The 27654-nt window shown below is 42.5% G+C and overlaps 1 protein-coding gene across 1 annotated transcript in view; it reads left to right on the top strand.

Annotated features, from left to right (window-relative positions):
• ZNF423 (zinc finger protein 423) overlaps positions 1 to 27654 on the top strand; it is a 264463-nt gene that overhangs the window by 59458 nt on the left and 177351 nt on the right. The window contains exon 3 of the mRNA XM_066583927.1: positions 1932 to 2120. Coding sequence (XP_066440024.1) covers positions 1932 to 2120 — 189 coding nt within the window. The remainder of the gene's footprint in view (positions 1 to 1931; positions 2121 to 27654) is intronic.

Raw genomic sequence — 27654 nt, 5'->3', positions numbered from 1 at the left:
GGACAAAATAGAGATCTGTTTAATGATCTTTTTACAACTGGACTGATAACTATGACAAGGGGGCGTTCTCTACATCTAGAGGAAAGGTTTCACCTCCTTTATAGACAGGGATTCTTTACTGTAAGAGCAGTTAGACTATGCAAATCTGTCACAAAATGTTATGATGGTTGATTCATTTGTACAAGTTCAAGCCTGGATGCCTTTCTGGAAAGTAATAGATCACATGTTACGGGTAATAGATTTCAGGAGATGGGACCTTGATCCAGGGATTTATTTTGATTGCCATTTTGGAGTTGGGAAGGGAGTTTTTTTTACCCTAATATGGGGAAATTGGCATCTGTCTCATTAGAGTTTTTGCCTTCTGGATAAACCCAGTAGGATTATAGGTTAGACTTGACAGACTGGATTCATTTTTTAAACCTTATCCACCTTGCAACTATGTAATATTACTTTAGGATATTTGATATTACCTCCTGTCCTGCAAGATTTCAATTCGTCTTTCTTAGGACTTACATTACTTATTCTGGGTGTAAAACCAGGGCCCCCACTATTTTTAATAACTTAAAGCATCATCAAAGTCTATGGTATTGTACTGTAGGTATGATTTAGTAGAATCAAGCAGGACCCAGTTGCTCCATCTACAACACAGACTATTGAAGAAGTTCCTCCTTCTAGCTGTTTTCCAGCAGGAAGCAGACAGCTCCATACACTGTGCAGTGGCCTGGGTTGGTACTGCAGGATGAGTCTTGTTGAAGTGAATGAGACTACAGTATCAACCTGGGCTACTGCACAATGTACGGAGCTGTCTGCTTCCTGCACCAAGACAGTTAGAAGTTGGGACAACCTCAAAAGACCCTCTAAAAAGGTCCTGTGTAATCCAGTAAGGTACAGCCAACGCACATATATTTGCCTATGAGCTGTTATGAGGGAATGAGGAGAAAGAGCAGTTGCTGTAAACTAGCCTTGTCTATAAAATGAGCAGTTTCTTTGAATTATAACATAGGAACCCATTTGTGAATACAACAAAGGTTTTGTATGGAAATATCATGTATGTGATGGATTCCAAATCAAGATGTACGTATGTGATTGAGGGAAATGCATATTGTTCACATATACATCCTAAAGTATAGGTGTAGTATTCATCCATATGGCAGTTTCAGATGAGCATATTGTGATATGTCCGTATTAAGTATCTGTAATACAGATGTTACAGTATTTGATCTGTTTTTGCCTCCATAGATTGTATTTTCTACTGTACAAATCCGTATCTTCCTAGTAGGAGGCAAAAACGGATAAAATAGGGTCATATTGTGTTGATAAGAACGCCGTAACAAATACGGCCATGTGAATAGATACATAGATTTATATTAGCTCTGTATTACAATCCACAAAACATGGACCTGCTGTGGAGCCGAGATAATGCTTGTCTGAAAGCAGCCTAAGGGATATACCTAAGATCAACAGAGGCCACACTTTGGAAGATGTATAGAATCTAGAGACGTGTTTGCATATTACTATATGCCAGCAGTTATCATTTTCTAAATAAAATGTGATTGTTGCAAGCTTTTTGTAAAGTTTTTGAGTTTTGCCTCCTGCTGTTGCAGAGGTATATTTATTGGATTTTCATAGAGAACCAATTATGTATATGTTTCTTCCAGCATCTCTTTATTCATGTCAGGAAAATTTAATTTTATCATTGATCTTACTGTTAGCAATGAAGGAAGCATCAGGAAATACTTATTTTTGTCTATTGTTGGCATCTAAAACCCTGATACACGTATCTGATATCAAATAGTTAATCATTTAGAGCCAACTAATAAGAGACTTTATGTTAAAGTTAGATGGAGGGGGGGGGGGGGGGGAAGCTAAAAGTAATTATGGTGTTTTGTGAAAGACAGCTCTGTTACTTTATGTTCTTCCTGTGCCTGCAGGTGGTCCTGGAAGGGAGGCTGAGAGAGAGGGAAGAGGTTTGGAAGATGGTAACAGCGTGACCAGCCAGGAAGAGAGGATTGAGGAAGAAGAGCTGGAGGACGAGTCAATTTACACCTGCGATAACTGCCAGCAGGATTTCGATTCCTTGGCCGAGCTGACGGAGCACCGGACCCAGCACTGCCTCGGAGGTAATCCCAAACTAAGTTTGCAGGTCTGACAGGTGGTTAGCTGAGTAATTGGACAATGCAGCTATAGGGGGGCTTGAGCGAGAATAACGAATTAATCATGTCATTTTTTACAGATAATGTCATTTTTTATTGCTCTATACCTAAAGTTCACCCGTCTGGTCTACTGAAATCACCGCTACATTTCAGTTATATACTTTAGAACCAACTTTTGCCCAAGAGCCAGCACAGCGGAGTGTATGTATGTGTGTATATACAATATGGTTATGCACTATTTTATGCATGTAATATGGAGTGAATAGAGCCCATTGATGTCAATAGAGATTCATGTGGGGTTTTTCATGTGATTTTTGGTCGTGTGACAAAATACAAAGCATGTCCTATTTTGATTTGTATAGCGGACAGAAGTAGGCCACTTAAGTGAATGGGACTACGCAAATACGCAGTGAATCTACATGATACCTGCGTATTTCCTGCATGAAATAAATGGACTTACTTCAGGTTTTGTTTTTTTACGCATAATTATGCAGCAATTGCATGCAAAAAAAATGCAGGCCCACTGACTTCACAGATCAAAATCCGTGTGTGAATCAGCCCTTAGAGCTGACTCGAAACTTCATGAGACTGTTCACATGGTATGGAGTGATGACTTCCCAGCACCACAAACTTGCATTAAGTGTATAGAAGACTCTGAAAGTAAGACAAGAGCTCTCGATCCTAAAAGTCCAGCTAAGGAGCCCAGTTTGCATGCTGAGAATGCTTTTACTCAATCTGATGACCCAGTGCCGTAGAATCGCCTAGTAACCGCTTCTTTGAAACAGAGTTTTATTACAACTTGGTGTAGCAGCCTGGTTGTGTATGAAGCATAAAGCACTTTTAGACTTCTGTAAACTGAAGGTTTCTGCTCTGTAGGATGTCTGGATAGGTTCTCTGCTCCAACGTTTATGAAGGGGATGAACACTTTTAAAATACATTTAGACCAGTGGACTTTTAATCTTTTACATTTGTAGTATTTGAGATCAACAAGGGCTATTAAAACAAATACCATCTTTGTCGTCTCTCCCACCTATGAAATGCTGCTAGAATTTTGGGTCTGAGGGATATTAGTATCTTTACGTGACTCATATTTCATGTGGAAGGATACAGAATTAGTATGTTCCATTGTATGTTATATTAGAGTTTTTCCTCATGTAGAAACATTGTTTCTAAGGGAAAATATGGTGTCTCACCAAGGCATGTAGCTAGCGGACAAAGCTGTGTACCTAAAGCCTGTGGATCCCTTAAAGGGGTTTTTCAAATTTGAGAAAAAAATTGCATAAAGAAGGAATTTGTGATAGCACAATTAAAAAAACAACAGCAACAAAAATAACTTACCCATTTTTCTACCTCCGCTCCAATGCTGCCACTCTGGTTTCTATTCACTTGTCGCCAGCAATGACACGTCTTTATACCTACATTAACGCTGCAACCAATCCCTGGCCTCAGAAGAATGCAGCATAAAACCAGAGGTCAGTGATTGGCTGCAGTATTCATGTGGGTCTACAGGCACATCATTGCCACTGGCAGGGAGCACTGGAGTGGCTGGGGAATAAATAGGTAAGAAATTTTGTCTTTTCCCCCTTAACAATATTTTGCCCAACTTGGGAAACCCCCTTAAGGGAACCAGCTGCTTTGGTACAGTACAGGCTCTGGGTACACAGGCTTATGACGTGTTGGATGCTGTTGCCTCTAACTCTCTGTCATCGCATTGTAAACCCAAAGACTGATGATCTTCAGGATCGTAAACCCTTCATTAAATTTTCAACTTAATTGTTGAATTTCGTCATGTCCAAGCAGGACATAATATGGTGTTCGTATAGGACGGATATGACAAAGAATAAACGTGGATAACCCAAACTAATATATAAAGAACCTAATAAGGAGGAAAAGGGGAATAGATCCCAACCTACTGATGATAACAATTCCTACCTAAAGTGGAGTGCTCGCCCTGATGAGGACAACCCCACTTATGGAAGCAAGTGTTATTTCCTGGTATTTTTGGTTCTTGTACTTCTATAACATCTAACTCTAGCCACACTCCCTGTTGCCATCTTAAGATTGTCAAGGTCCCTAGATGGCATCAAGAAATGTGGCTACAGTTAGATGTTACATTAGTATAAGAACAAAAAATACCAGGAAATAACACTTCTCCGGTAAGATCTATATTTTATCTGAACTGAGGCAGTGGATACAGAGCCTCTAACTGGACCAAATATATGTTCCAACTGAGAGTATAACCAGTGTCCTCTCTGAGGAGGAGCCAGAATAAATGTACACAAACTAACACTGATTGGCTGGGATACACACCTCCCGGCCAACCAATCTTATCTATATACCGGTAGAGAAGTGTTCTTATCAGCATGCATCGCCGAAATGACAATGAACATGTGGCGACATGAGGATCATATGAGTCGGGACTGACATCATGACTCCACCCTACGTTGCATCTTATGTGACTATAAGCCGTTGCATTATTTTTATATTATACGAATATTTGCCACTGCCCTTGTTAGTAGTGTCCCTACACAGTCATGAAACGGTAGCACTGATTGGCCAGTGTTAGACTATGTAGAGATACGACAGTTTGAGAAAGAAAATGGTAACACCCAATAGTCAACTTATTCCTACATTTCCAGGAGGAATAACAGAGACGCTCCAGATGCTTCCTGTTAGCTTGATTGGAAGGTTGTGCCTTACACCATCGTTTTAGACATTTTTGTATGCTGTGCTAGTCCATACATAACAGTTGAGTTGACGGGTCCTCTTTAATCTACTAACAGTATACATGGATGAGGCCGTAGATTTTTATTTCGCAGAGTGATGCAAAGCGGACTGTGTAGGAGCATACGGGAACGGATTAATATTGTGCTATAGTAATTATTAGAATCTGTAGATTGGCAGGTTATTTCTGGTGTTCTCCCCATTCCCCATGCCAGTGCGAATAAGGGTTGATATACCGTTGGTTCACTTTTAATGACCATTGTGCCTCCCGAATTGCAGTAGGGAAAGCAAACTTGAGCTTTCACAAAGTTAAGCAGATTTACATCCTTATGTTGGCTGAAAGTTGAATAAGCCCTTATTATGATGCATTGTTACCACCGGAGCAATGCTGCCATTTACTGTGATTTTATTACTCTGACTTCCACTGAGTTGCCACAATACAGTGCAATTGGTTCAGCTGAAGTTTACCAAGTAAAATGACCCTGGAGGACAAGCTCCTTCACACACCTTAAACGAAGAGGAGCCTTTGCCGCCATTTAAGTACTGGCCCAAAACGACCTCCAGATCGATAGAGAGAATAATTGTGCTGATAATCCGAAAAAACAGCATTGAAATAAAATAGAGCTAATGGCTTCCAATGGGATACTAAGAGAAGGTAAATCCTGCTGTACTCAGACTTTGCTAGGCAGTTAACGCATCCTCCATAGGACCACAAATATATCCACTTCCTGCTGTCCGTTGGAGGCACAAACATAGCAATATGTTACACGTCCAAGTGTTTACCCTTTAATCTTCTATCCTGCTTCTCCGTAGGTGGTGCATTAGTAATTAATATTGGATTGTTTCAGGCGCCTGGTTTTACGGTTTTGCTGGGTATCCTATACTGTAGTACATGGCATAGATTTAGCTGTAAAGAAAAATAAAACATCGGTACAGAAATGCTGCACACCATGTTATAAGGTGGGTTTAAAAAGCCGGACATAGACTTGTAGGGAAGCTTCCTTCTCATAGGTGGCACTGTAATATCTCCCATTTGCATACCAAATTTCCCAGAGGAGCATTGCATGCCTTTACGTTTTTTTTTCACACCTACTTGGCATTCTCCACAAGGAGAAACTGTACCCCTCCCAATGCCAATGAATAAAATACAGAGTGTGGATGCTTGAACATAAACAGTCCTCCTTTTAGTGATCTATGGGCACATGGGCACAAGACTGAGGCAAGACCTCAGCATCAGTAGCGAGTGCAAACCTACCTTTTTGGCCATGTTCACCTGGAGTGGATTTGCCACGGATTTTCTGTGCGGATTTCGCTGCTACTGTAAGGGCCGAGAATTTTTCATGCAAAGTGAAAGTTTCAAAATCTCATCCACATGCCACGGAGAAAATCCGCAAAATATCTGGGTGGAAATTGATCTGTGGCACGGAGTTTGGATCCACAGCATGCCGATTGTAGCAGCAGATTTGCTGTGCGAATTCTATCTCTTTGAATGCGGGAGTGAATTCGGCTCCAAATGTGCATTAAAATAAAATCCATGTCAACATCTGCACCAAATGCAGATTCTGAATAGAGGATTTGCTTGCAGATACTCTGTAACAAATTTTGCCCTATGGGAACATAGAGTTACGTTTCTTGGAGAAATGCAACTACAGTCCTTCCTTTGTGCTTCCTTCACACAATTCTCTTTTGTGACTTTTTGTTTGGCTTGTGGAATACCCAGAGAGGCTATCGAAATTGGGGTTATTCACCCTGGAAAAAAAGACGATTAAGGGGCGACCAAATAGTCTACATATATAAAGACAAACAGTCACTGACTGACTCACTGACTTCCCGGTGTCCTACAAACATGAAATTTGGCACAACCATTCTTTAGGTCCTACAGAGGAAAAGTAAAGTGGTCACAACTCAATTATTCAAGACTAATTGCAAAAGTAAGTGCACCCCTATGTAATGTAACTTGCCGTTGATGTACAAGCGGGAAATTTGACACAACAATCTAACTGACCTCTGTATGCATATACTGAGGGGAATCTACCTCACCTCTATGTGTATATACGGAGAACAATCTAATTGACCTCTCTGTGCATATACTGAAAGGCTGTATAGTACATAAGGAAGCGGCCATGGACTGCAGGGATGGAGCATAGCTTTAAGGCAAAGAAGGTACTGCAAGCTGGAGTCTGGGGTTAAATTTGAATAAAAGGGGTGTTACCTTTAAGTGTAAAAATTGAGGAGAATGGGAGGGATGGCACATTCTGCAGAGGGTCATCCGTACATGCAGTCTGAGGAAATTATGGAGTCTGGAAGGAATGTTTCCCCCAAATGGGCTAAATTGGCTTCTGCCCCATTGTGTTTTTTTTGCCTTCCTCTGGATCAACAAGTGGGGGTGGAAACAGGCTGGAGGAGGACAATGCCCATGTCCAATGCCCATTTAGTTCAGCCTAACATACTATAGTACTATGTTGTAAAACTCATAATTATTAATGTTTTTCACCAACGATTTTTGGTGATGTTTATCTACATAGTTTAAAGTGGGTGTCCCATCTGGACTACCCTTTCCTATACTCATTAGATTATACAGACTTGAGAGAAAGGACTATCCCCATGATCTAGAGTAGAGAATTTTTAACAAGGGGAGGGGAAGCGCTCTAAAAGACCCAGTCCATCCATGTAATATATTCATTCACTTGAATGTCTGCAAGTTATACTGCAGGGGAAATGAGCAGCCGACGGCAAAGATCAGCTGGCTGCAGAGGGTCTTGGGAACTGGATAGCGACTCTCGTAATAAATATATCATCATAAACTTGAGTTTGATAACTTGGGTCCCTTTCACACCTGCATTTGGATTTGACTCTATCCTCTGAGCCGAACAACAAAAATATTGAAACCGCCAGATCAAAGGGATGCCAGGTGGACCCTGTGGACTATAATCGGTTCCATTGGGCTTTCGTCATGCTGGGCGAAAATTTCCAAATGAAATAGCGCAGCATGATGTGCTATTTTGTACCGGATTCCGACTGGATCTGCACTTAATGAAGCATCAAATGCAGATGTGAATGGAGCCTAAAGTCTTTGCAGTGTTTGCTTTTACTGTAAATTTATATCTATATATGCTTTTATATACTATGCTAGAAGGGGTTAATTAGTTGCTGGATTCCGGTTATTTCTATACTTTTTCTTCCGTTTTTGCTTTTCCTTTCAAAGCGTAGCGAAAGTCAATTACACACCTTACTGGTACAACTGTCATTCCAGTGACCTTGTTGCTTTATTTCATGAGCTCTTCTTGCCCAAACCATGCATTTTTTTACCCATCCTGTAAAAAGTGACACTTTTTTGCCAGATTTTTTGGAAGTTTTGCCCTTTGGGTCACTGCTAATACACCTCCCACTGCAAGCGGCAATATAATACTCTTTGCAGAGAGGTAAAGTAGGCTGGCCCCCCTCAGTGCCTCTGATAGCAGAGGTAGGACTGGCGTAATAATCATGGCTCTTAACAGTGGCAGAGTCTATGACACAAGAAGCAATAACACGTCTGTGGCGCCGAGAGCCTGGGGGTGATAATAAGGTGAGTTACCAGTCTCTGCTGGCCATAATAATTGGGCTTCTCTTTCCTTGACCCCTCTTGTGGTAGAGCTGCATTAATACTTAGAATATCAACTCGTCTAACAAATGGCAGTTGTAAGGACAAGAGAAGCAAGTGCAACTCTTTGTCATTTAGGAAATTCAGGAGTTAACAGGGTTTAGCTGAACCATCTGGGCTACAAAACATTTCACTTTTTTCCCCCCCAAGCAGGGCATAAAATAAAAATACCTGTTTTATCTGAATTTCAAAATATCTCCATTTGGATGCAGTGAATGTTGCAGATATGGATATTTAATTTGACGCTTCTGATCTCCTGCAGTAGAATTTGACAACACCGTGTCACTATCAATAGATTTACGGTTGCCAGAACCCTTTTGGAATTACCTGGATTTAAGCATTGATTACTAATGGGGTCCCAATTATAGGCAAGCACAATCTAACTAAACTAATAATACGCAAACAGTTCTACCATTCATGTATTTTATGGAGCACATAGAATAATTATCTACAGTACAGGCAGAAAAGGTAAGTGAACCCTTGAATTTAATAACCTGTAGATCGGCCTTTATCAGCCATCGGCTACAAATAAAATGTGTACATTGAGGAGAAATTTTGGGCCATTCCTTCCTACAAATTTTCTTCAGCTCATCAATATTTCAGGGATGCCTTGCGTGCACAGCTATCTTCAGGTCATGCCCCAGCATCTTTATAGGATAAGGTCAAGATTTTGACTTGGCCATTCCAAAACACAAATCTTCTTTTTCAACCATTCTTTAGTTGATTTACTTGTGTGCTATGGGTCATTGTCTAGTTGTATCACGCAATGTTTCTTCAAGTTGAGGTCATGGACTGCTGCCCTTATATTCTCCTGTAAACTGTTTTTCTACACCTTAAAAAAAATCCACTAACCATTTTTTTGAGAATGTCAGACTTGTCAGTAACCAGGCTTTGCATGTCTTTATTTTATGGACAGAGCACCTGTAAAACGCATACTTCTAATCTTCATTCCTCAATTGAAACACATTTTGCAATTAGTTCTTGGAGAATTCATTAACACTGAGGTTCACTTACTTTTCTTCTTGCACTGTGAATATTTACTCAATGTGCTCAATAATATAATAATCTTTATTTGTATAGCACCAACGTATTTCGCAGCACTTTAAAAGACATGAACAGTACTACTATTTGTGTTATTACCTTAGTTAGATTGTGTGTGTCTATAATTGTGATTTAGATAAAATCAGACCACATTTTTCAGTAATCAGTCCTAAAATTGAGGTAATTCCACTGCTTCCTTTTTCCTTGCTACTGTACATGAAAATCTTTGGTGTTTGGTGCTGTTCAAAAAAAGTAGCATAGGACTAGATCAGTTTGCAAGAAGTGAAGCAAAAAGCAGACCTATTACCAAACGCACATCCTGACATCAAGACTAAAGTCACAGTTGCAGATGTCAACTATTTGTGATGTCGCATAAAGTCTGCGGTGTTCATCTTTTCCAATAAGTACAATGCTGCTCCCCTGAAATGGCAATGGTGACACGTATGATGATTGTAATAATGGAAGTGCTCATGTGATGCACATAGCTATGTTTTTAACCATTGATCGACCTGCGGTGGTTTGAAAAAACATTTAACATGGAAATGGTCTGTAGGATGTTCTCACTGAAACAAGTCACATATGATTTGTTAAGTTTGATATAACCAATGTGGACTAATGAGCAGACAGTGCTGAAATCTAGCATCATTGTTCTCCTAGAGAGAACACACTTGACCTTTAAAAGACATTCACAATGTACGTAATATACAAAAACCAAACATTTAGTTATTTTTGGCCTGACATGTAGAATTCTAAATTGTCGCCATGTTTCCAAATGATAATGCTGACTGGGGCCTATGCTGCATCGGTATTTGCATTATTGAGTGATCCCTGTTCTACCTATATTATGTGCCAAGATCAAAGAGCTTTGTCCTTCACCTTGACTAGAAGCTTCACTTTTCCATCCCTCTCATATGAGGAACCATAGTGATAATCTTATAGGGGGCAAAAAATGATATCCATAGCTGTTACCAGTAGAGCTGGTTAAGTGAGTTGTCCAGAACTTTTCTTATTGATGACCTATCATCAAGATAGATCATCAATAGTTCATTGGTGGGGTCTGCCGCTTAGGATTACCACTGATCAGCTGAGTGCTGAGCCCGCTGTCCATGCAGATAGTGCTGTCCAGACTGCAGTGGCCCATTGTGGTACTGCAAGCACAGCTGCATTAAATTTAATGGGAATTGTGCTTACTGCATCAAATTGAGCCTCTTCAAGGTTGACAGTGCTGTCTACTTCCAGCGCGGTCTAAACTGACAGCAAAAACAGGCGATCAGCTGATCTGTGGGGGATCCCGAGTGGCAGACCCCCACGATCAACAATTGATTACTTATCCTGAGTCGCCGGTAGTAAAAGTCTTTGACAACCGCTTAAAGAAACTGTAATGCCGGTTACTTGTCACTGTATGATATTCCCCTAGTGGTGTCCCCTGGAATTACTTTTTTTACGGATTCTCTGACAATGATGAATCCTTAATGTTTTAAAGGTACTTTTACATTGTTAGCTGTGTCCTGATGACTAGCACCGATCAACGCGATCAGCACTCATTTAACCAGCCTTTGCACAGGCCGATTCAGAATGCATAGAAGGAACTATCGTGCATAAGATCGCTCATCTCCCATAGTTTTATCACCGTCAACAGCAAATCCCCCTTTTGCATCGGGGGATGTGCTGCCGACAGTGATAATTTTTTACTCCCATGTGTACAATAGGGTTGATCAACCGATGATTGAGCATTTGCTCATTTGTTGGCTGATTGGGTGCAGCTTCACACAGCTAGATAATTGGGCAAGCAAACGTTTGTACGAACCTTCATACCAATTATTGGGCTATGTAAGACCCTGTTAAGGCTTCATGCTCAAGGAATAGTGGTGCATGCAGGTTGTATGGGCACAAAGTGCTTCAAAACCACAAGGCGCTCCATGTACGAATGTGGCGTGGTCTGTTGTGTCTCGAATTACGGAGATCTAGCTCTAGAACGGTGGATTTGCATGTGGTATAATTTTCCGCCACAGACAAATCTCTCTCAAATTCAGTGGATAGCTCTTATTTTAATTTCCCCTCCTATGCATGATGAAGATGTGTAGTACATAGATTTCAGTAAAGGTTTCTCCGCCTGGTATATAACACGTTTGTTTGGCCTGCTCGTCTTTTTCTAACAAGTGTAATGTGCTGCTACGCACGGGTTAAGTGTTGCTCTTACAAAATCTTTGCCCTTGGTGACTTCCACGATTGTCGATGCACCTTTATTCTCTGCATATAACAAGTCTCTTCTGTGTAGATACACGATAAAACCTGCAGCAGCTAATAGAACGCAATATCTGCCGACCATCTCTGGATACAACATCTCACTCTGGAAAGTAGCTCTGTTATCAACGCTCTGATGTACCAGGCACTGAAATCTCTCCGGCCTTAAAAATAACACCGCTTTATTGCAGTTATTTGTTCCCTGTACAAGTAATAGAAGTGTGATTTGTGACTGGAGCTTATAAAAGAAAAGCCTGCTTTCTGGAATATCTGGCCTTCAGAATGATATGAAAACCTAGAATGTGACCGCAGATAAGAACCACTTGGCTCGCTTCATCTATTTTTTTCGTCACCCCCTTGAGGCTTTGACTGTATATAACCCCGGTGTTTGTATTTTCTTTCCTTATACATTCATGTGCTTAACTTGCTGCAAACGTGATAGTTTTTCCTAAAACACAGAACTCATCCAGTATCAGCGCAGGATCATCTTAGACAAGAGGCTCCGGAGGAGTAATGTTCTCCTTGTGGAGAGCACCACAAGGGTATGCAATGCTTTCTGGGAAAAACTCATGCGAATGAGTGATGAAATCCTTCACAGTGCCACCTTTTGGAATGGTAGCCACCCTATGAGTCCATAGGCTGCCTTTTTCACAGAACTTCCAATATGACCAGGAATATAAGCCAAGCTAGAATATCCATGTACATGCCACTGTTTTGGAGTTCTTAGACGGAGTATGTACAAACAGAACCCGACATTACATATTTGAATAAATGAGAGCCTTGCTTGCAAGAACTTAGAAGTAATGATTAAATAGGGGAGATATAAGAGATAAAAGTACTCATTTTTTAAAATGGTCTGGCCGTCTTTAACGTGAACCTCTGGTTTTGGGACAAATTTCTGTCTCTGGACTGGAGGAGGGTATAATATCTGCTGTTCATCGCTTCTCATGTCCACTGGTTCTGATGTCCTCGGAACCACTGGTTCGAGATCTTGTCTAAAGGCCCTTTTACATGGAATGATTATCGTTTTGGTTGTTCAAAACCCTGCGCTCCCACGAGGTTTAGAGCGGTAATCGTCCGTGTAAAAGCATGCAGAAACGCATCTACTGGTTTTAAGCAGCTTAAGATCCTGAATGACAAGTGTTCGGCGTAAACAGCAGCCGTTCAGTACTGAACGGCCGCTGCTTACAGTAAATGGAGAGTGACAGGGAAAGAGAGGGGGGAGAACTCTCCTCCAGTCGTCCCGCCTCCAAGCTGGCCGCGCTGTGAGCGATCCATTGATACTCGCTCCTGTGTAACAACATGGGAGCGATTACACACGAGGACGAGTATTGGGCATCGTTTGCCTAACATTTATCCCGTGTAAAAAGGCTTTTAGATACCAGCTGCAGTTTTCTAGCCACCTAGTGCACTGCCTTGATTGGCCAGCACTAATCACGTGAGCAGCACTGGCCAGTCAAAGAGCAGGTATAATACATTGGTAGTCTGCCAATGCACTGTGGGGCTTAGGTAGTCTGAAAATTACATTGGTAGCCTGAAAATTGGAACCGTGCCTTAGATGACTGAAAACAGGACCCAGAACCACCTTATCAGAAAGGCGTTGGCACAGAAGACCAACAGCAGATAACAGAACTTCCCCTTCCAGTCCCAAGACATTTTTTTTCCCCAAACTGGCGGGTGATTTCAACTAAATAGAGTAGTATAGCTGCACAAGAGTCTGTCACAAGGCGGTATTTGTGTATGTACCGATATCAAGTACCTTTGCGTGTATGGCATGTGAGGGATACTTTTGGATGAGGAGATCAGGTTCTGAGGGAGAATATAGGAGAGGAAGAAGTGCAGAATAATTGGATCTGGCAGTATTCTAGTGATTGGTTAGGGTAGCGCATTCCACAGAACTGGTGCAGCTCCGGAAAAGTCTTGGAGACTGCAATTGGTTCAATGTGCCATGTAAATGGAAGGCTGATCAAAATAACAACTATGGTAGATGTTGCATGCTTGAATGAAAGAGAAATCAAACTTTTACATGTACATGTTCCTTACTCTGTTAGTGGATCCAATGTGTTACATTTTTCCATCATGAGCACGCTCTTGGTTACATAGTATAGAGTCAATTGTTCGATCGTTGGCCCAGTTTATACAGTGTCGTTTTTCTATGTTACTGCTGAATGAAACTGACAGCTTGCAGCTCACATCTATTATCACGAGTAGTTTGGCGAACTACCTCCCAATATTATACCCTTGTCTCGGCGAAATGACAACGTGACAAATCGCACAGCTAATTTGCATATGATTGACAGTTCAAAAACACCTTTTTGCTTACCCTTTAACCCCAAACAAATATAGGATTATCCCTTAACACTTTTTACGGTTTTCTTTGTCTGCACAGACGGGCTGCGGTGGAGACTAGCAGAATGCACAGCTTTCAGTCTAGCTCTGCTAGAAATGAGAGCATCCAAGCCCTGGGTGTTTGGCTGTCCCAGGGGGGGTTGGGGGGGCTCCTGTCTGGCCTCCCCGAGCTCTCTGCGCCACAAATACATTTCCATCTTACTCTGACTCCCCCCTCCTTTTCTCTCCGTCACCTAGGCAGCTAATTCCTCTGTGCCCCCTTCTCCTTATTAAAGCCACAGATCACTTTTCTGAGCTTAATGCTGTCAGGCCTGCTGATCGAGGGTCCAGATGGACTAAGCAGTATTTTTTGGCCTGTAAATATGCTTGTGTTGGAAGGTACACGTTCGTCTAGATGCACGCCTCATTACATTTTTCTGAATTCGTGTTTAAACAGAGCACACCTCCAAATGTCCGAGGTATATAATAAGGCTAAACCTCTTGAGATACGCTCAGCTTTTCCACTTTGCAGCGTTTTCTCTCTACTGATTCTCTGCATTTCGGTTCTGCGTTTTGGCGTCCGGATGACTGCTCCAATATTGTATCCGCCTCTGCAAGACAATGTCGCCTCAATTGTAGCAACTTTCTATGTTTGCATGTCCCGATAGTATAAAAGTTGCATGCTTGATTGGTCCATATGGGAAATTCTGGGTCATTTTTATTTTTTTTTTCGTCTATCACCAGAATTTTGGAAGCTGCCACCATAGCGCTACCAGGCATATGTAACACTCGCTGGGTATGTGTTTGTGAAGAAGAGGAGCATGTTTGTTAAAGCAAAAACTTATGCTTCTATTTTGGCACCCAGTATGCTCATTGCATTGCCTTTAACGGCCACGCGGTATTGCAGCTAATACCATGCACCCATTTATAATCACACGGCACTCAACTTGTAAGCCTTGCTTGCTTGCATGTCTACTGTCCTACCTGTGTCGCGGCCGTACATGTGAGTACGAGGGCTACAATGTTGTATGCTAATCCTCGTATAACACTAATTAATAGCCATGCCCTTCACACACATAGCATGGATGGTGCTTAAAGGGGACAGCAGCCCCTCTTCCACAGTAGAGGAGACTATTAATGGCATATCCGTTCTGTCGGAGGGTCTTGTTACTGAAATTTGTAGTGGATCCCAGGCGCATCAAGTTACCCCTCTGGCACTAAAATACATTCTGACAGAGTTTTGTAATTCTGTCACCCATTTTATCGTAGAGTCTTTTGTCAAACCGCTAACTACGGTGTATAAGGGTGGATTCAAATATGGCGTAAAAGTACTAGACAAAATTCAAAGCAGCATTTATTTCTTCAGCAAAAAAACAAACGGAATTACTGTTCCGGATATAACGGCGAATTTGGGTTGCAGATTTCAGTATGCCGTTCACATCGCATTGAAGTCTGATGAAAGTCGGCGTCCAAAATTTGCAACACATGTAGAGAATGTTATGGAAAGTGTTCTGCATTTAATTGAAAACGTGACGTGTTGCGAATTCTTTTCATCCCCTAGAAATACATAGTGTCAATATTTTCAGCAGATTTTGTCACATCTGAAACTACTTTCAGGTTATGTTCACACGGGGTAGAAAAGCTGCAGAAATTCCGCACAGAAATTTGGTAACATTTGGGCCCTGGATACACAGCGGATGCAGATTTTTTTGCGGTATCCGTGTCAAATCCGTGGCCCATGGTTTGTAAGGGGAATCTGTGCTGTAGGCAAAAAAGTGACATGACTTTTATCTGCATGGATTCCACTCCAATCCCTAAGGGATTTTTGTTGGAAAATTCATGCATGGATTTACCCATTAAAAAAGGGCCAAATCCACGTGCGGACCCATGCCCATAAAATTGTATCACCGCGGATTTCTGTAGTGGTTTTAGAGGCAGAATCCACGCAGAAAAGGCCACATTGGATTTCGCCGTGTGAACATGCCTTTAGGGCCTTCTGACATGGGCATATTTATAACTGCTTGAATACAGACAGCACTCGGGCTCACTAAAGTAAATCGGTGCATTCGGACCGATTCGGACGGGCGTTTTTTACTGTTTTACAATGTTGCGTATATATAAAAAAAAATTCGCAACATGTCCTATTTTGGTCCATATGCATAGACTAAAACCCGCCACAAAAAATCTACAGGATCATTAAAAAACGGGCCGCAAACACGAATGTTACATTGTGGTCTTTTTCACAGCAGGGAACAATGTAAGCAATAAAGTGACATCATTTGGGCCTTCTTACATTTTTTTCTTCTTTTTACACACGTTAAAAACCGATGGCGCACGGACATAAACACGCATGCACAACAAAAACACGTGTAACGCGCACATACACACCGTGTAATCTGTTCGTTTTTCACAGATCGAATTTACATATGTCTGTCAGTGAGGCCAGAGGGCTTGAACAGACGGGCATGAGTTTGCCTCAGCCGCATAACAGGACGAAAATCACAGCCGCAAAGCGGGACAAAACGAAACCATTGATTTTGATGGTTCCGTTTTCACTAGCGGTATCCTCAGGCGTTAAGACTATATGCGAGAAAGATATGGCAGGACCCATCAACCCGTTTTTTGTTTTTTTTTTAAACTCGTGTAGAGTTTGAAAGATGTAAACAAAAAAAGTTTTTACCTTGTTCATTCGCAGCTATGCGCCATAGAAGAAGTCCTTAGGCGGTATTCGCAGATTCTTTGGCGCAGCACACGGACAGAACTCGTCCATGTGAACAAGGCCGTTGATGAGGCCATGCGGATGAGATTGAAGACATCCGCCTCAGAGTTGCCACGCGGTGCAGATTTTAAATCCACAACCATTGAATTTACGCTACGTATTTTCAGTGGATTTCACATCTTCAAATAACGGGGGGAAATCCTCACCAATTGGTGTAAATTTTTTTTTCCTAGGGATTTTCTGCTATGTGAGGTAGAATTTTAGCGCACTATTTTCTTGTTCCTACCGGACGCCTTCGAGCTTTCAGAATGTTTTGCCTGACTGGCTGAAAGGGTTAATCTGGGATCTAATGAGTACGTCTCATGGAGGGATTGTAGTATTCCCCCCACGATAACCCCATCCCCCTCTCTCGCCCCTTCTGATCAGCTCCGCATCTTGGTCTCCTTCAGATTCCTTCAGTAAAGCCCTTGGCGCACACACAAGTGTAGTCACAGCTGCTCACACTTCCAGGGCCGCGCAGCAGCATCTCGCGTACCGGGAGCCAAGCTGCAATTTCTGGTTAAAGTATAGATATCTGTTTAATGGCGTGTCTGTGGTTTCTGTCTGCCTAAAGCGATCTCGTTTATCACCTTCCACTCCCAAACCCCTCACATCCACTTTTTGTATTCTCCCCCCACCATCCCTCCCCGCAAGCGCCGTCATCTTCTGGTTAATCCTGCCTGCGCTCTTCCCTCTCCGGTGACACTATCTGTCCGCTGTCACCGACTCGATACCTGCTGCACCTCCAGCACGCCGATTCATTGTCCTCTCCCCTCTCTCTCTCGCCCTCCTTTTTCCCTACCTCTCCATCACTCTTCTTTCTCTCTCTACCCACTCTGTGCACTCTCTGCTCTCCCCCACTCCCCATTGTGAAATATGGATGGTACCAGTCCCTGTGTTTCGAGACAGGCTGGCAGAGAGCAGAGCGTCTCTATAGGCCCTGCCTTGTGCATGCACCTAAACACTTCACTGAGCAATCTGTCAACATGTCAGCAACACATGTTTTGTAAAAAGCTTCCAGTGGGAGTAATGACTCCCACCAGGACTCCGAAAATGCTTTGAATTCAGCAGATTTCTATTGCAGGGATCCCCTGGGGTCCCTTTTACAATGCCTACATTTCAGAAATTTGAGCCACAGACCCCTGGGGCTTTCCTTTCATAATGCCTGAAAATGTAGGGTTATATTGTTGGATGTCCCCATGGGTTCTTTATTAATACCTGAATTCTGAGGAACTGGAAATTACCCAGAGCACGGCAGGGTCCCAGATACACACCAGGAAGAGGAGGAAAACTCTGCAGGGAGATTTTTTCTCTTTCTCTCTTTCCTTCATGCAAGACTGAAAGAGAAGAATTTGCCAAAGGACAAAATCTAGTATATTTTGAGCCGCCTACTAAAAAAAACCGCATATTGTAAAAAGCAATGAAGGCTGACAAATCTATATATTTACGTACAGCCTGTTATTTTGTCTATTTATACCTTTTACCTCGGAGTGACTGAGATTGTTTGGTTTAATCAGAAGATAAAAACCACATTATTCAGATGCTACAGTTGCCCCCCGAATGTAGTATACAGCGAGGTGATTAACACTGTCTGCGCTGGTTAGCCTAAAAAAACGGAAACCCAAGCGTCTACGATGCAGAACTTGGAGCCGGCTTGGAATCAAAAGGTAATATTCCAGTTCAATGTACCATTATTAGGCTGCTGTGTTCTCTCTTGCTCGAGAATCAATGCACCATCCTGTCTCCATTCCATGTGAGGTATCAGAGACCGCAGTATAGATCGAGTTCAGTCCCCCGAGACTGCCATTGTTCTGTTTTGGAGGACTCCAGCAAAGAAGCATAGCACTTGGTTTTTTTTCCTTCTTCTAGCGAGAAAGGTTTCAAAAATGGCGACACATTTCACTCAGCGGTTTGTATCTCAATGTTGTGTTGTCGGAGTCCTGTGAAATTTTAGGCACATGTTAAGAGTTGTCAAACTTTACTAGGTGTCTTTACTGGCCATTGTAAGAAACAGTAGTTGAGACCAGAGGTACAAATATACTAAATCTGTATGGGAATGATGGCAAAGAATGGGGCAACTATACCCAATATGGTAATAAAACAAAGTTATCATACCATAGCCATCAACGAGCATATGGGTCTTTGCCATGGGGAATCTTTTCCAGTGCAGTCCTTGGTTCCTCTGGGCAAACAAGTCCAAAGAATAGTTTTTGAGGATAGGTAGCTAAAAAACAACTTAATTCCATCATAGTGTAATGGAGAACCCAGATGAGGGATTTTGATACAGTGCCAGGTCTTGGCATGGTGGGGCCAAGGGTTTTTCCAGCAATTCCAGTGCAGTTACCAGTTTTGGAGCAGCAGTACTCACGGTTGGCATGATGTTCACCCGGAACCCCATCTGCATAGCAAAAGTCGCAGGGTTTACTGAGGCCCTGGCCTTGTTTTCTGTCTAGAGGAGGAATCCACTAAATGTTTGAATTCGATACAAAATAAGCAACTTTAAGGACTGGAGAAGAAGCGGGGTCAGATGCCGCAGCAGGGTTTAGCACCACCCCTGAGGAGTGAATAACTCACAGCTGTGGGACCTGACACTTCTGGTGTAGCCTTATTTTCCCGAGCCTGGGAAGAGGGCAGAACCTACTCTTACTACTTCTATTTCACACTGGAAACTGAAAACTTCACAACTTCAAGCACTTTTTATCTCTTAGAGGGCATGGCATGGCAAGGCCTGAACCCACCTTCCCTACTTATGGCAGGTTTATGGCGCTCAACTCTGAGGGCGCTACAATACTTGAACATTACAGGCAACTAAATAATAGCAATAAAACGCACATAAAATATGAACCAAACTAGTCACCTCCTAACTAGTATTAAACATTCCCTGATAAAGGGACCCTTACACATTTCAAACAGATTTATCAGGCAAGAACATTCACCTGAATGGTAATTTTCCCGATTTTCGGGCCATAATTCAAATGAAGAACAAACTTTAAAAAGCTAACAAACTCATTTGTTGGCTAATTGTATCGTTAATGTGAGAATAAAAATGCTGGCTGGCGCACATTTCAGGGCGGTAGCATCAGAGGAATATGTGCAGCCAAGCAATGATGGCTGTATGAGCATGAATGATCATGTTAATGATTGTTCCTCCCCATAAAGCTGATCATCTGCTATGTGTGAACGAGTGCCGATCAACCTGCTTTGTGTGGCTTATTGCTACAACGCCCCTCAACCAGCAGTGTTACCTACTGAAATGGACGAAGATCATCATAGAACCCATATGGTAAGAATAGTGCAAGGTTTGAGTGGCCACAACACAGACCCTTATTCATCTGAAATAGGCCTAAAGGAACTTACCGATGCAATAGCAACCCCATGCACCAGAAAACCTCGTTTATGCAGTCTTCAAATTTTAATTGGTAATGACTACATAATTTTTAGTAGTTTTGCCCATAAAACCCTGCAGACGTTAACAATTTTTTTTTTAACCTTTTATGAGCCACTTTCAACTTTCAGTGATAGTCAGCAGTCACAAAAGGAGGGGAGGCATATTAAAGTGGTTATCCCAGTACTAAATCTTTGATGGCCTATCCTTAGCATAAGTCATCAACAGCAGATCGCTTGGGACACTCAGTGATCAGCTATTCACCAGTTCAATGCGCTCATGCACTGAGCTAATTTTTGTACAAAGCCGACAGCTCCGTTCTCACTGCAGTGGCCAGGCTTGGTGTTACAGGCCATTCATTTCAAAAGCAAGTTCGCCTGCAATACACAGCCTGGCCACTACAGTGAGAACAGAGCTGTCGGCTTTGTACAAAAATTAGCTCAGTGCATGAGCACATCAGCTGATCAGTGGGGGTACCGGGCGGTGGACTTCCGTCAATCTACTGTTGACATATTCTGACAATAGGCCATTAACAGTTTACTTGTTTTAAATGAGAAGAAACAAGAACTCATGGATTTTCAAATATTTATTGAAATGTGACACTAGTCTTATGCTATCCAAATTATCACTGTTTGGTTAGGATGTGTCTGCAGTAATGTAAAATGTCAGGGCCTTTGGTCATATGGACCACCCTGTATAAGAAGGACATTCATGAACCAGAGGAGGCGACCAACGTAATTAATGATCTTTCTGTTGGTCTTCATTTTACACCTATGCCTATGATTATAACAAGGGGGCATCCTCCATGCCTGGAGCAAAGAAAGTCTCACTATTGTAATCTTTGAGGCTACTTTTCTGTGTGAGCAGTGAGGCAATGGAACTCTCTGCCACCGGATGTTGTGACGGTGAAGTCACAAAATATATTCAAGAGGGGCCTAGACGCTTTTCTTGAGAAAAGGTCTTGCAGGTTATGGCTACTAGATTTCTGGGGATGGGTCACCTATCAAAGGAGTTATTGTGATTGCCGTATTTGGCACGAGGAAGGAATTTCTCGCTAATAGGGGGTAATTGACATCTTCCTCATAGAGTTTTAGAAACACAAAAAATTAATGGCACAAAAATGGGCACATGGTCCATCTAGTCTGCCCTTCTCATACGTCTCTCTTAGGATAGATCTATTCTTTATCCCAACAGCTCGAACTCCTTTATTGTTGAGTTTCCAATCACATCTGTTGGAAGTTTGTTCAAAGCATCTGCTATTCTCTAAGTGAAATAGTATTTTCGGATATTGTTTTTTATATTCTCCCAACTAATCTCAGACTGTGCCCCTTGTTCTGCTGTTTAGTTTCCTAATAACACTTTCTTCCTGAACCTTACATATCTTTAGCATATATAAAGCTCCCTTCTCTTCCTTCTTTCCTCCAGGCTATACAAAGTACAGAGACTGTCACTATCTTTTTGCATCTCTGAGGGCAGTATAAGGTAGTGACAGACATACTGATTAGTTATATATCTGCTGTGTGGATCTGTGCAGTAGTTTTGGAGAAACTTGCCTTTTATCATTAGCAGCACATACATAGAGGGCTGCTTGAAGTAGTCCTGGATATTCATGAGCTGCAGGCTAGCTACACCCACCCCGCCCTCCAGCCAATGGTTGACAGCACTGTGCATAGAGAAAAAGTTGCTTATGGCACATCTAACCATTGTTTTCATGAATTTGCTCAACAAGTCACACGAATGTGTAGAACAAATGAATAGAAGACTAGCTGGCACTGTCTTGGAAATGGCACAATGAGCCCACAGCGGAATCCGTTCCTGTGCCTGGCCAGTGTCTGCGCCCTGTCATCTTCTCTGTTGTTCTGTACTATGGATGATCACGGCCGGCAAGCCATCCGCAGTACACATTTTTCTTAAAACTGCTTTTCCTGCATCATCGCCTAGCCACCTGTCCGCAATTTCAATTGCGGATGGGCCCGTAGGTCGGACGGCTTCTATTTACTTCAATGGAAGCCGTCCGTGCGGACACCACACGAAAAAAAGCATTCTGCAATTGGTTTCTGCGAGTGTGTGGAAACAATCGATTTCCCATAGCATGCCATGGATGGTATTTGCTGTGGATCCGCGGTGTGGATACCGATCGCAGATTCCGCAATGCAAATCCATTTGTGTGCAGGCGGCCTGAGTTCTTCCTGAAATGTGAAGAAAATCTTACATCCCTATCTGAGTATTCTTTTACAGTCAGTAGTGTCAGCAGTCAGTCATCATTCAGGGGTCTATCCTCACCAAAGATGCCATGTCTTGCTGCATTCTCCCAAAAGCCGTAATATGACCAGAACACGTGGATAGACCCTTAAAGCGACCCTCCGGTTTCAGGACAAAATACTGTCTTGGAACTTGAGCGGTTGGGGTATATTACCTGCAGTTGTTCTTCTCTGGCACCCCTCTGATTTACCAATTTCAGCTCTTGCTTTCTACCTTCCAAGATGGCAAGGTAGTCTTCAGACTACCTAATTTTCACAGTGCATTTGTAATTTTAGACCAATGCAATACACTTGTTCTCTGATTGGCCAGAGCTGCTCACATGATTAGCAATGGCAAATCAGAGAGCAGTGTACTTGTACATTGGGTAGTTAGAAAACTGCTGCAACCATCTTGGCCAGCTAAAAAGTGGCAGATGGGACGGGCGGCAGAGAAATAAACCCACTGGTAATCTACCTCCCCCTCCTGTCCCCAGACTGAATTTTGAACTGAAATTGGAAGGTCGTTTTAAAATCTAAATGGAATCAAACCTACAATAATAATTTGAGCTTAAACAGAATCTCTTACAAGGAGAAGCTTCATTGTAACATGACATATCCCACACCTTACCTGCTCTATAACAAATAACTGACGGCTCGCATCATTCACGGAAGGCGCCGTTAATTTTCCATACTAATGTATACACTCCAGGCAAAAATGGCCAACATCTTCCAAGATGTCAATCATTTGTATGTACTATGTGTAAAGACCCAGAAGTCGAAATCTTCAAATCCGTGCTCTTACCCACCTCGGAAGTAGAACCTCCTAAGTCAATGCTGGGTCGTAGTGCATTTTTAAGTAATGTCCCCTTTGCTGTGACAGACCCTCCTTAACGATTCCAGTGCTTTTGTAATGTTTAGAAGACTACTATCCACTCCTCCCAAATATACAAATCTGGATTCCCCTCCCTTCCACCAAATACCACCTCTCCCCCTCCGCTCCACTAACCACGGTCATTGGCCGAGTGTGTGCAGCAAGGAGACAGGAGTGCACAGTTTAATAACCCACTTGGAAGAACCCACCCAAGGTTGTAAGTAAAAACAGATGTGCGAGCACCAAGTTCGCACAGTATCTTGTGTCTAAGCAAGTCTGCATATAGGATATATAAAATATGTGTATATGTATGTGTGTGTATGTATATATATATATATATATATATATATATATATGTATGTATATGCGTGTGTGTGTGTATGTATATTTATATATATATATATATATACATATATATATATTTGTAAGTATATATTTATTTTTTCTTTATTTTTATATTTACGCGTGTGTATGTACGATCACATACTTACACTGCTGATATATTTAGTCTCGCCAAAGCCTCTGTGCAGCATAATGCCCTTTCTAGAATGTGCTTTCCTTTATTAGAGTTGCAGCTTGGCTCAGTGTGCATTCCCTAGGGGGCCAGGCCAGCCGCTGGCAGTCTCTCTCAGACACCCAATTACCCCTGACGTCACCGCCGTCTCTCCTGCCTCCCTTGGGTGCTTGCATTTTTTCCTTTGTAACTCTAATAGTAGACCAGCTAAGTGCCTGTTATTTGCTTGGCAGAAGATTTGATTGTGTTTTCGGGCTGGATACTAAATCCAAAAACTATGTAAAAATGTCAATAGGTGAGTGCACATTGATTTCAGTCTGTCACTGTGATAGCTGAAGCCGTTGGGATGCAAGCCCGGGGAAGGGTTTTACAAGAAAGATAATATAACAGAAAATTACTGGAGCTGCTCAGCGTCTCCCGTGGAATTCTTAAGGGCTTGCAAAGTTCCCATAGAATCAACAATGCTTTATTAATCTAAATTTGTGGTTTTGTTCTATCTGCTCTTGTCACCGTGTTTTTTGTTTTTTTTTTCTAGTAAGGGAGGGTTGGAACGGGTTGGTTTTTGGTGGGGTTTAGTAGGTAGTGGGAGAGCCATCTCTGAGTAATGAACTCCCAGTGGATTGTGGGAGTAACGCAGCGCCGTTTCCAGGGATTGCTCAGCAGACATTTGGCTGGTAGCTTTGCCAGGCCGAAGTCTGTGTGAACAGATAAAATGGAAGGGCTGAAAGGCTGTGCCGGGCCAGCACCGACTGGGAGCAAGTGATAAGGGCCGCGGCAAGAGGAGAGTGGTGGCCGCTTGTCCCAGCCAGATATCTGACTGCAAAGTAAAGTTTAGAACAACTGGTTCGGGAGAGAGCGTTGAAAGCTGGAGCGGAAGATAATGGTAATTGATTGAATCAAAGTAGCAGAGCAGGATTGTTCTCCTAAGCAATTATTTTTACTTCTAATTTTCAGCCCAACTGTCCTAGGAGTTCAGGTTGCTCAGTGCGCATCCTGCGGCAGGAGATAAAAAGGCGAGTGCCCTGCTTCTGGGCACAGGATTTTATGTCGAGGGACAAATAAACAATAAAAAAAAAATCAAGAATGTAAAAGAAGCAAGGTTAGGGGGGTTGTATCTGATGCGACTTATTATCACAATACTCTGCTGTGCCCGAGCCTTTGTATGCTGCATTGTGCCGCTCCTGCTCTCTCATCCAGATCACGCACTCTGCTGTCAAGTTCTTCATACTTGTTCAGTCAGTGAAAATTGTTCCGTGCTCCTTTTTTTTTTTTCTTTGGGGGGGGGGGGGGGCGACTGGGATATTGCAACAATTATTAATGTTGCAGGCTGAGATTGTCGAGTAACATTCTGGAGACAATGCATATTTTTCAGATTGATTTGGTAAGAAATGCGACAGTCGCAGTCCACGACATTGTGGTCTAGTTGGTCAGCGCTATAGACCAATGCAGTGCTGCTTTGGACCTTATTAAAGGGGTTCTGTCACTAGAAAGAAAAAAAAATCAATACTTACCTTTTGCTCCCCAGGCAGCTTACTTACCGCATCTTCTCCCGACCGATCTTCTCCTGCAGTCCCTCCGGGTCACCCCACAGCAGGACGGCTGATTCTTCTGCTTGCTGTGACGAAGCGTCCATTCTCTGCAGGCTCCTTCCTGCCGAGCAATGCACGCTACGTCACTAGTGATGTAGTGTTCACAGCCTAGCCGGGAGTGCTGAGCTACTGCAGAGACTGCGCATGTCTGGTGTCTATCTGCAATAGTATATGAACTCTTGCGGCGAAACAGCGCGCATGCGCAGTCTTGGCAATGGATCGGCATTCCTTGCTAGGCAGTGAACGTTACGTCACTAGTGCCATAGCATACATTGTCTGGCAGAAAGAAGAATGCCGGCAATGGACACATCATAAAAGGAAGATGAGGATCCGGCTGGCTTTTGGTGAGGTGATCTGGGGGACTACAGGAGCCAGGAGAGGAGAAGATGCGGTAGAAGACTGCCTGGGGAGGAACAGGTAAGTATTGATTCTTTTTTAAATTTTTTTAATAACAAAACATCTTAAATGAACAGACAGAAACAGAAAGTATATCCATTGGAATGAGTTAGAGCACCGCTCTAAGGCTAGGTAGGGCTACACGGCTGTTGCACAACAGCAGGTTGCATGCAAGTTGCACAACTTTTTCAGAACTGTGATTTGGCTGTTAAAAAAAAATGGCCATATCGCAGGAAAGTCACATGCAACTTGCAACCAAAATCCACCCCTAATTGGATTTTCTGCAACTGTCATGTCAGTCACATTAGGTTGCCAGTTGCAATAAAGCACCAATGAAAATCATTAGATGCAACATCTCATGCGGCACGTATCCAATTGTCAATTCTTAAATTGACACCACTAATGTGCTTGCTGAGGGCAACACCTGTACTTTTTGTCTGCCCTGACTTTTATATACAAGTCCCTCTATACATAGCCCCGGTCTTAGATATTTCATTTTCCATAGCATGTCACCCCAATTGGAAGTAGTTCAGTGAATGCGGATAATGATTTAGCAGTTTGTGGTGTACAATGGTGTCCTGTGACAGATGCGACCGTGAGACTGTTCAGTGGCTGAGAACTATTTCACAACCAGTTCAAGCACTGTGTTCCTTAGTGTATACACAATTCATTTACACTGGGCTAGCTTGGTTAGTCACAATATGTAATGGCCTCCTGAAGTAAACCCATCTCTCAGAAAAGTGGTATTGAGTTTGTTGTCGATACTCAGCAGAGCCTATATTTCTAGTTACAGCTCTGATCTTTATGAACAACCAGGCTGCTTCTTCTGACACTGGCTGGATACATAAACAAACTTCCTGATTTGAATCCCTGGTCGTGGATCTGTTTTCAAGGGGTTGTCCTACTTAACTTTTTTTTTTAAAACCGCTGACCATGGCAACATATTTGCCTCTTCTTGCTCCGGTTAGCTACCACCAACCCGCTAATGGAAGTCGGGTGACGCTTTAGCCAATTAGAGTCCAATCTCCTGGCATCAGTGCTCACATACTTGGGCGCCATGGTTCCAGAAGTTTGGGACAGTGATGCTGCAGCCTCTGACTGGCTACAGCAGTCACCAGACTTGCGCTGTAAACACAGACCGGAGGAGCCACAAGAGTGCTTAGGCTACTTACCAGAGGAGAAGAGAGACGAGTATTACTGCTTTTCGGTATTTTGGGTCATGGCCAGCTATTTAAATCTTTCTTTTTAAGTTGGACAACCCCTTCAAGCTCTGATCCAACCAGAAGCTGACACTTTTGGGGTATATTTATGTAAATCCTGACACCCCTCGGGTTCTGTATTACTGGACAATTACATTTTAAACTGATCCTACCAAAAACGTTCTCTTTGGGTTTAGTATAGCAGAACAGTTCCAAAAAAACCCAAACAGTCAGTTGGGTGGTATGTAAAAGGCCTTTTTTGGCTCTCTATCCCCATCTTCCCAAACATTTCTTTACTTATGGCATTATGGAAGTCATACACATTACAGCATCCTCCAATAAGACTCTTCAGGTCTTGTGAATGCCGTACAAATGAGGTTCGGGTTTTTCAGAGACAGTGCTAACTGCTTGTCCTTTTTGTAGAATAGCAGCTTACAATACCTAAAGGCGATCTGTCAGAAGCAAAACACTATCCAGTCTACCAGCACCATGTTATAGAGCAGTAGGAGCTGAGCAGATCTATAGCTTTGTGAGTAAAGATTCATTATAACTTATAACCTTTTGGTTGAAAT

The sequence above is a fragment of the Eleutherodactylus coqui genome, chromosome 11, assembly GCF_035609145.1.
Source record: "Eleutherodactylus coqui strain aEleCoq1 chromosome 11, aEleCoq1.hap1, whole genome shotgun sequence".
NCBI lineage: Eukaryota > Metazoa > Chordata > Amphibia > Anura > Eleutherodactylidae > Eleutherodactylus > Eleutherodactylus coqui.
This window is presented reverse-complemented; position numbering and strand designations above follow the sequence as displayed.